General features: G+C 42.1%; 1 protein-coding gene across 4 annotated transcripts in view; it reads right to left on the bottom strand.

The window, feature by feature from the left end:
* Nucleotides 1-1415: 1415 nt before the first annotated feature.
* LOC106810967 (uncharacterized aarF domain-containing protein kinase 5-like) overlaps nucleotides 1416-10500 on the bottom strand; it is a 22851-nt gene continuing 13766 nt past the window's right edge. Inside the window, exons 7-14 of one of the 4 annotated variants that reach the window (XM_014814464.1) lie at nucleotides 9041-9172; nucleotides 8599-8682; nucleotides 8224-8305; nucleotides 6997-7167; nucleotides 5997-6192; nucleotides 3423-3497; nucleotides 3036-3128; nucleotides 1416-2495 (exon numbers count right to left, since the gene is read on the bottom strand). In XM_014814464.1, coding sequence (XP_014669950.1) covers nucleotides 2393-2495; nucleotides 3036-3128; nucleotides 3423-3497; nucleotides 5997-6192; nucleotides 6997-7167; nucleotides 8224-8305; nucleotides 8599-8682; nucleotides 9041-9172 — 936 coding nt within the window. In that variant the 3' untranslated portion in view covers nucleotides 1416-2392. Of the gene's footprint in view, nucleotides 2496-3035; nucleotides 3129-3422; nucleotides 3498-4802; nucleotides 4981-5996; nucleotides 6193-6996; nucleotides 7168-8223; nucleotides 8306-8598; nucleotides 8683-9040; nucleotides 9173-10500 lie in introns of those variants that run through there. The other 3 variants (XM_014814465.1, XM_014814466.1, XM_014814467.1) reach the window with 3 other exon arrangements.

Raw genomic sequence — 10500 nt, 5'->3', positions numbered from 1 at the left:
TAGGAAAAATCATACACCGTCTACGCGCCACTATACGAACCTAAACGTTGGATTTCAAGGATTGTGGCTTCCGTGTATGTCATTTTTGCTTTATCACTCATAGATGGCAGACGGCCGCGTCCAATTACGTCATCAATTTCTGCCTGTACTTTCCTGTATACATCCGGGTGTTTGACAAGGAACAAGAGCGCCCAGCGCATAGTGGTGGCGGTCGTCTCCGTTCCAGCACCAAAGAGTGAAAGTATAACTATGCGCAGCTGGTCCACTGAAAAATATAGCGCATCCCTTTCGTTCTATTGAACATTCTACCGAATTAGGTAGAGAGAGATACATGGATTTTACCTATAAGTTATACTTATAACTCCTAGATTGTCTGATTTCCTGAAATTAATAGGTGTGGTCTCATTGACTGGCTGTTGGCGCACAATATTTATTTTGAAACCAAGAAATCATAATATTATTTATTATTATAATCCGGAGATGTAATAAAATCCGCAACTATATGTTGGATGAATGGACATATATTTTTCTGCCAAGTACCCGCGTATACAACGCGCGGTTTCCTGAATATTCTCACAGATTAAGATGCTTACAATTGAAGTAATCCTCTCCACGCGCCTCGCTTGCTTTCACTTCGTTCAGATAGACATCTATGTAATCGTTGGTCGCTGCTGCTGCGCCTTTAATATTACTGTGCAAGGTGCAGTTTTTATTGTAAACATCGAATTTTCATCGACTCATGCTTAGATGACATTTTCTTAGACGCTCATAAATCATATTACTTTTTTTAAACGTTAAATTGTTCCACGTGCACCTTTACTTGCGCCACGTGCATGCACCACTTAACCACGTGCGCGCGTGTGTGCGCGTGTGCAGGTACACGATCGTGCGTGCGTGCGTTGATGCACGCACGCATGTGTACGTACGCACGCACGCACGCACGCATGTGTACGTGCACACGCACGCACACACTCATGCACGCACGAACGTGTACCTGCACACACACACACGCACGCACGTGTACGTACGCACGCACGCCCATGTACGTGCACATGCACGCACACACTCATGCACGCACGAACGTGTACCTGCACACACACACACGCATGTACGCACGTGTGCGTACACACGCACGCACGCGCGCACGCGTGCATGAGTGTGTGCGTGCGTGTGCACGTACACGTGCGTGCGTGCGTGTGTGCATCGCTATTACATAACATGACATACTAAACATGAAACATCGCTATTACGTCAGTATCATTGAACAACTCTGATTGGCTGATGAATTGTACAATCGGGCAATTTTATCGCCGGCCCCAGACACACTAGGCGATTTTATCGGGCGGCTGAAATAATCGCCCGATAATATCAAAACGTTTTGATCTATGCGATTAAATCGGGCGACTCTATGCGATTGAGTGGACACACTAGGCGATTTCACCGGCGATTTAGTCGCCCGATTTAATCGGCTAGTGTGTCCGGCCCTTTAGGAAGACACGTACGCTATCGCATTTCACATACTGTCAATAACTAAGGCAGTTTTTTTGGGATACATATATCATGGTTTACTTTCACACACACACGTACAAGATACGAGAGCGCATGTTTACCATGCATTTCATTTACGTGTATATTTTTTTACCATCACTGTTTTTAACGTGCAGACATGCATAGTTTTGCTTTAATGAGTATACACATGTACTCGGATTTCGCTAATTAGATTATTAATATCATACAACAAGGTCTGTCCATGCAACAATGCGCAACAATGCACAACGATGCCCAACAATGCATAATCACGCAGAGATGTTGGTAGCCAATTACGTAACAACAACAACGGCAACGGCAAATATTCAACCAGGGGCAGTGCGCATGGCACGGAACCAACACTTGATATCCTATGAGTGAATAAACACAAAATTGTTTTTAGCCACTGCTGATATGTGTGTGTGTGTATATATATATATAAAGAGAGATATATCTATGCCACATATCCTCCCTTAGATATCCCCTAACACCTGTGTATGTGCATATACATATAATTAATGTTCCACCTCCACATCGCATGCTAACTGGTCATCCCACATTGTCACGGTGCAGCAGGAACAATTCTGAATTGCCTAAAACACGTAAACGTGCAACTTTGCCATGGTATAACGAGCAATGTTACAACAGCACCATGGAATAAACGCCAGCTATAAATACTATAACTCCCACACCCCCCCCCCTCTCTCTACGTGACTTAATTATACCACTGTAGGCATTTCGTAGAAATCTCTTTATAGTAAAATACTAGGTGTAATGTGCGTATCAACCCCTCCGAATAGTGAACGTCCCAAACATGGAAAGACACATGTATAGTAGTTAACATCATGTCCTATGTTCGCGATCATTATTGCAGGGCAGCAGTGATGGCACTCGTGTCTGGAGCACGCCCAAAGAAGGTGAGCAGTCGCAGGTAGGTCGTGAGAAGCCAAATTCGCCAACTATCGGACCTACAAAAACAAAAAAATCCAATATTCCATGGACACGTATTGTATATATTGCATGGATATGTTCAGGAGTCAATCAAAACAAAATTCCATAACTCCTAATATGTTCATTATTGTATAGATTAATTCAGTATCATTCTGCACATTCAATATTGTATAGATATGTTTATGATACTATCCTCAAAAGATGAGACAGTGTGCTCTACACAGGGACACAGCTCTACTCACAGACGCACTCTACTTAGAGGTACAGTGGAACCCTGATTTTACGCGCCCCGATTTAATGCGAATTCGGATATAACGCGATGAGTCGTCGGACCCGCTTTTTTGCTCTTATATAGCCACGTATACATAACCCCCATTTAGTGCGACCCCGTTTTTTTCGCGATAACATTTTATGGACCCAAACCATCGCGTTATAACGGGTCTACACTGTACATGCATCACAGAACGATACTATGATCTCCTTCATCTCACTTCACAAACCACTCCCGTCTACGCTACAGCATTCACGCGTTCTTCTCATCATATGTTTATTCTTACCTTAGTCTTAGATCAAACTTGGTTCTTTCCCACAGGCAGGCAGCACGCTGCAACAATGTCATGCCCTCTCTATTGAACTCCCCTCTCACTGCACTGAAAATGTAATGCGACAACAGTGTTAGTATTGAACAGGAATTATAACATCTGGTGTGTAAATAGTTCAGTAGTATCACTGTTAACATCCAAATCAAAATATATAGTATGTTCATGGTCACCAAAGTTACTCTGCAAAAATGTGTTGGTCTCTATTTTTTGGGTAAATAAGTATTTTTGTAAAAACCCATAAATTATTTATCCAATTTGACCAGCTGGAAATCTGATTTAAAAATATAAATTTTAAACAAATGTTTTTATTCACTCCTGAAGTTATGGTACTGCCAACCGTACCTCTTTGCCATGACGGTGTACCTATCAACAGGGTAACCATGGTCTTTGTTGATTGAACGAATCGTGTTGATATTTCTGCAACAATATTATATTGTAATTAAAACAATGAACTGCTGTAAACGTGATAGACCATCTGTCATGGGCATGATCACTCACTCACACACTAATGCACACCTATGCACTAGATGATGTAGGGTTACTTACAGTGCTACTATATTAGGTTACATTATTGCATCTAGCCTGAACACCTGCATGCACGCACGCACGCACGCACGCACGCACGCACGCACGCACGCACGTACACACGGACGTACACACACACGCACACACGCACGCATACATGCAGACTCATATAATATACAGTTATAGCTAATTATAATTTATCAATAGTAAGTATTTTTCTTCTAGTCTAAGCGACTGTACAACAATTCGTACTCTTCTACTAACTACTTCTTACAGGCACTAGCTATAATAAAACCTGGCAGGTGTACCTTGAAACTGCTGCATAATCAGGGCTTGACACCATCGACATAATGAGCATAGACAATTATACTAATTAAGCATTACGTTATATACCATACAGCACTAGCAAGAACGAGGGTTAGCTGCGACTAATCCAGCTGGCACCTTCAGCACTACACTTTTAGTTAACACGTAACAACTTGACTACGCTCGTTACAACAAATGCTGCTGGAAGTGGAAAGAATGACTCTGTAACAATGAAATAGTCCTAGAAATTAAACAACTCGCACTCAAATACAAATTAAAGAAAACTACATGGGGTTCTAAATCTAAACGCTACTACGGGACATTAGACATTCACATCGAGATGTGACACATTCACATATGACACATTTACACGTGACACATTGGACATTAGGATTTGACAAGTTATCATGCGACACATTGTGCCCTATTCTTGAACCTCAACTAACGAGTTGGGTATTGTACAGCACCTCAGTCAGCTAGGCATCATTCATATTTCATGTTTCTCATTTAAATATTTCATTAATATAAATGAAAGCCTGAGCGCTCTTTATTTGACACGTTAACTACTTTATATTATACCACGAGTATGATAGTAAAATATTGCTTAAACACGCGTTAATAACAAAATATTAATTGCAATAACTATGTGTTTACAATTAATTTGCAATTATTTAAAACCACTTTTTTTATTCACGCCAGATATTATCAACATGCATGCCAACAGAAGCGGGTGCCTGCACACACAGATACGACCTACATAATCGACACACAGAAAAAGACATCTTAAGAAACAAAATGAGTTATTATCATAAGTGTAAAACGTCAAAAATTTAAAACAAAAAAAATACTCTCGAAACGTTCCACTAGATGTCAGCACGCATGCACAAGTACCTGAAGACTAGTAGCATTGAACGAGGCATGCTTTTCAGCGCCAGCATGATCTCGTCCATCTGCCGCGCGGCCATGCGCCGCATGTAGGCAACGTCGGCCGCCGTGAGAGCGATGGGCAGGCGTAGCGACGTGCGACCGATCGGCCGCTGCATCAGCATCTCCGCAAACACGAAATAGTCTGAAACACGCGCGGTGTCGCTCGTAAGATCGACCGAGCCGACGTTGGTTGGTCGCTAATTTTGCCGGCTTCAAGTGGCACGAAGTCGAGTGATGAGCGCGTCGAACCCACATGGGGCGACGCAGTGGATCTACGTCGCGTAAGAACGATCCAGGCCTCCGCTACACGCACGTGCACGCGCGCACACACACACACACACACACACACACACACACATCTACCTAACATGACTACAACTCGCTACACGAGCGATCGGCACACGTCTAGATCTCATCGCCTTAGAGCCCCAGCTGGAGTAGCATGGTATACATCCCTCTTATGGCAAAGGTCCCCCCGATACATAGCGCATGGGCGTGGGCATGTTTAGCAGGGCGCCTCGAGCATGCACGTGAGGATTTGACTTTGACTGCTCATGCACAATGTATGTGGGATGACGTTTGCCATAGATGGGATAGCTACCATGCTACACCAATGCACGATGGCAACAGCTTTTTACCATTACCTACACCTGCAAAGGCAGCAGTAGCGCTGCTAATCAAAACAGCGCCACCTACAGCATTCACACCATCGACGCGTCTGGGGGGATCCAAAAAGACGAAGGTGGGTCAAAACTGGAGGTCAAAGGTCAAAAGGAGCAGGGTTTGCAATCAACTCTCGGCTTTGCAAGAACACGAGAAGTTTGCGACCGGCTCGAGGCGAGGAAACGCTGCGTTGCCGTGTGGTCACGGTCACAACCAGGAGATGCACTATCGGTAAAAAAATCAGGAAGTAATTCAGTCGACAAATGTCAACCGACATCGCACCGCGACAACGAAAATGACAATGCAAATCAAGGTCAGGGGGTCAAGCGACATCGGCAAGAGGCTGCAAAAGTAGTGACGACAGGAACGGACCGGATCAACCCCGAAGAGGACGTCAACGCCTCGGCATCGCCCCCATCGTAAATCGTGCGCAGCAGCAGCAGCAGTTTCAAGGCACCCGTGTCGCGGCTGGGATGGGATGCAAATTCGCGGTACCTGAGAATGAGCATCATAGGGGAAGGCATTCCCTTCAGCACGCCCATCATGCTTGCCATGCCCTGCTCACGCAGCCTCCCGCGTTCCATCTTGGTCAGCGCGAAAAACGCCTCGCGAGACCGCGGGAGGAACGCGTGGCCTCCCGGCGGAAACGACAGGCGCCTGTGAGCCAGCAGGCAGCAAAACATGTAGTATTCTGAAAACGCAATAGTCGGCGGCGCGGCCGCGTTATCGTCCGAGAAAACAAGTGGCAGTGTCGTTAACGCGTAGTCATGTCAGTAGGGCAGAAAGGAAGTGGCCATTGCCTACGCGCAGTCGTGTTATTACAAAAGAAAACAAGTGGCAGTTCTGAATGCGAGGTCATGTTATTACCAAAAAAAACAAGTGAGAGTCACCAACGCCTAGTGGTGATATTACCGTAGGAAATAAGTGGCAGTTGCCAACGCGTAGCTGTGTTATCACCGGAAAAAACAAGTGAGAGTCACCAACGTGTAGTAGTAATATTACGGAAGAAAAAAAGTGGCAGCACCTAAAGTGAGCATGTCAAACACAACTCAAAAATCAGAAGTCTGCTATAGATACTTCTTCATAATGTTCTCCTCATAGCAACATAAATGGATAATAGCAAGGCATAGGCAGCTTGTTTCATTTTATTTTGACTGCTCTTACACTAGGCACATAATAAAATCGTAATATAACTGTTTATAGATAGATATTTATATTGCCAAATTTTGAAGTAAAAGTGATGTAAACACCTTTTTATCATCCACCTCTGATACCATGAGGGGTACGATAACAAGGAAATATAATAATATAATAATACAATAATCCTTTATTATCGACCTCTAAAATTTGGAGTCATCAAATGTGAAGGTGTAAAGATAATGAGTTTATAATAACATAATGCTTCCTTATTAGCCTTTTCTCTTGATATCGTAACTATGAATACAGTGGGGAGAAGGGGTGGACCCCTGTAGGCGAGAGTGAAAAGGTGGCTTACCCTGTACACCTAACTCGGCAGCGTATGTCTTCATGCTCGCGTGGTCGTTGAGCACGATGGACTTCCACAGCTTGCACAGCGAGATGCGGTTGTGTGGGTCGAGGTAGTCATACAAGCCGTGGTCCAGCAGCACGATCTGCGCGCTGTCGTCTGCCGCCTTTCTCACCAGCACTGCTCGGTAAACAAGCACTTTTTAACACACGAGTTTATTCATTTTAATCCATCGGTTTTTTAATTTAAAGGGACAGTAGCCTCTAGGATTTTACTGCATACAACTGTACTTACTGTATAACAAATCGTCTATACCCACATGTATTTGTCACCAGATACTTAATTAATTATTTACACATCAACGCTACGAAATTTGAACAGCGCCATGACACCCGCGACCGTGCTGCCACCCTGAAAAAGTTGCGTATTTGCATTTTTATTTTGCAGGTAAATGACCGAGGGCTAATCACAAAAGTGCAATTATATTTATACCTAAATGCTATTTAACCAAACGATATTCATTTTAGGGCAAATTTATCCATATTATAACTGAAACTATATGTCGTTTATAAGATATTACAATCCTTTTGCTTTTAAATGAATAAATAAGAAATACCCTCGGTCTGTAGCCCTTGGCTGGAAAGTGGTTTTGCGCAACTTCTCAGATCGTGCGCTTTGAGTGGCGCCACCGTCGTTGTAATCAAACTGTAGTCGTTAGTTTTAAAACATTTAAAAAAAATATTTCTAATGGTGATTGAACCATGAAACTTTTTATGTAGCGCAATTATAACCTAAATTAGCTGAAAATAACCCTAGAACTTAGAGGCTACTGTTCCTTTAATTACTTAATTTTTAATATCAAGTTTTCTGTTAAAAATCTGTATTTTGAAATTAAGTAACTGATTTCCTTTAATAACGTTTTGAAAAAATCAAACTATAAAATAAACTTTTATTATTTGATAATGTTTTTTGATAAATAAATGTTGTTATTTGATAAATGAACTTTTATGTTTGAAAATTATAATTAACACGGATAACCATGTAATTTGTTCAGTGTTGACAACTTTGCGATGACTGTGCTTTTAATTTTTATCTTTATGTGATAAGAGTTATCACGTATATTAACTTTACAAGCACTGAACCTTGATCTAACACTAATATTACAAAAAAGAAGTAAGTGTTACGACACTTATAGGGGTTAATAAAGTCGTACTTATACAGTACACATGCACTCACCATTGCCAGGATGAGGATCAGCATGCACAAACCCTGTGTGGAATATCTGCTCAGCAAATATATTGATCAGTTTCTCATTCACCTGAAACGATCGTAAATCGGTCGCCACAATCACCCTGGTGTAAACAGGCGCGCAAATTCGGAATCGAATTTTCGGAGTACCTCGCTGAACGAAATAATGCACTTCTGTCTAGGCAGGAAAGGGAGGTGTAGCACCTGCCTAGGGCCCCAGAAGCTGTAGGGATGTAGACACTCTGACATGTATTTGGTGCTTATTATAATATCCTAACGCACACACAACAGCTAATAATGTTCTATCCAGTATGTTCACCAATAATAATTTACTATTGTTTAATAATTAAATGTAACACTTACATCCTTCAGAGAGAACCCCATTTTCTTCAAACATTCCACGTCACTTATCTTGCAGCCTTCGATATACTCCATTGTGAGCACTCTCTAATAAAATTAAAATGTAATTAAATTTTGAATGGTAATAGGATTTACTAAAAATGGTAATTTTTATATAATTCTACACATATGTCCAACTCCCAAGCTGTTCTCAACCATCAGGAAGCACATAAGACAAAACAAATCATGGCAATTCTCAAGCTGTATTATTCGACTTGTATTGTACATCCTCTGCTAAAGATTATTACCATACCTATAGTATTTATTTATTATATATATGAAAAGCTCAAAAACATTATTTCATTGACATAATGTAATTTATCGAACGTAAATGTTTCATAATCTATAATACATATCAATTCAGATTCACATGTAGCTGCCACTGTTAACAAGTACTGTGGCTTACTTTGCTGCCCAACTCCCATAACACTACTGGCACATAGGCATATTTAAGGTGACTCAGTTCTTCCGCACACCTCTCTGCATTCCTTGCCTCCTCCTCAAAATCTAATTCGGCTGCCAGAGTTTCTTTCAGGTCCTAGCGAGCGAGGGATAAGAAACATATTCAACCACTCAGTGTTTATAGATGGGAAAGACTGCATCAAAATGCTATCAATGTGCTAAACAAAATTCCAACCCTATACCAGATGTTCATCTATTCATTATTTAGGCAGGGTCTGTGAAACCTACAGCATGCCTCCATAAAATGTATTGCAACATGGCTCTTTTAAATTAATTCAATCAACTATTGATCAAGATAGCACTAATCATAAGTAAATCATCAATCAAGTTTTTACATGCTCTAATTAGAATGTGATCACATAAAACATTGGGATGACAAAAAGGCCTCCTGTGCTGCCATCTGTGATGACATTTGTACCAGATAATTTAATCATCTGCACCACCTTTATTTTCGAGAGAATTTATTCGAGTCGAGGAAATCAATGCTTCATTATGTTCCCATCTCACGCCTACATGCAATAGCAGAGCACCTGAGAGTTATCATAGAAGCACCTTACAGACGTAAATTGGCAATTGCCTTAGTGATTGTGAGAAAGTGTTGGGCACAACACACATTTGCTGCATTCAAGTTGCAAAACAAGGTGGTGTGAAAACGATGTCATGTCACATAGAATGCAAACCCATTTAGTGCACAAATCCCTATTAAATTCTATAGTTGTAGGTGTAATTAAAGAATGGATCTATAAAAAAAGGTGTAGGCTAAGGGCGTGTTTGTTTGGTCAGATCCACGGATCTCGATCCACGGATCTCGATCCACGGATCTCGATCCACTAGATCCGTGGATCTGACTGTTTGTTTGGTCGGATCCACGGATCTCGATCCACCGAACACGACCCTGCTAGCAAAGCGGATTCGAAGGGGATCCAATATGGCGGCCCGTGCCTCAGCCAATCACAGCTTGTTCTTTGTTATGAACCATCCCGTGATAGGTCACAATGAAATGCAAACCGTTGAAAGTGAGTTTACGTTTGTTTGGGGCGACCTGGACAATCTGCAGCCGGATATCCGCGCGAAGCGCTCAAACGCCGCCCTAGCGGCGCACTTTATCGATTTCGCTGCCCTCTTCCCAACCCCATTGCTCGGGTCCTTTCTAGGTATAGGTGGAAGCCGTTTTATCGCTGAATTGAGCAGTTCTGCCCATTGCACGAGGGTTCCCACTACCCAGTTAGGTCGAGACTGGCTAGAAATGCTCCCAATTCTTTGTTCGCTACTAGGCGCGCTTGGTTTGCTGTAAAAACCCGACTTTGAATTTTTTTGTTCACATTGTAACAATATATAGCGCTCATGCGTAGCGTTGACTGGCTGAGTTTAGAGGATCCGATATATAGGAACAATACAACATGT

The sequence above is a fragment of the Priapulus caudatus genome, unplaced genomic scaffold, assembly GCF_000485595.1.
Source record: "Priapulus caudatus unplaced genomic scaffold, Priapulus_caudatus-5.0.1 Scaffold490, whole genome shotgun sequence".
In the NCBI taxonomy this organism is placed as follows: Eukaryota; Metazoa; Priapulida; class Priapulimorpha; order Priapulimorphida; family Priapulidae; genus Priapulus; species Priapulus caudatus.
This window is presented reverse-complemented; position numbering and strand designations above follow the sequence as displayed.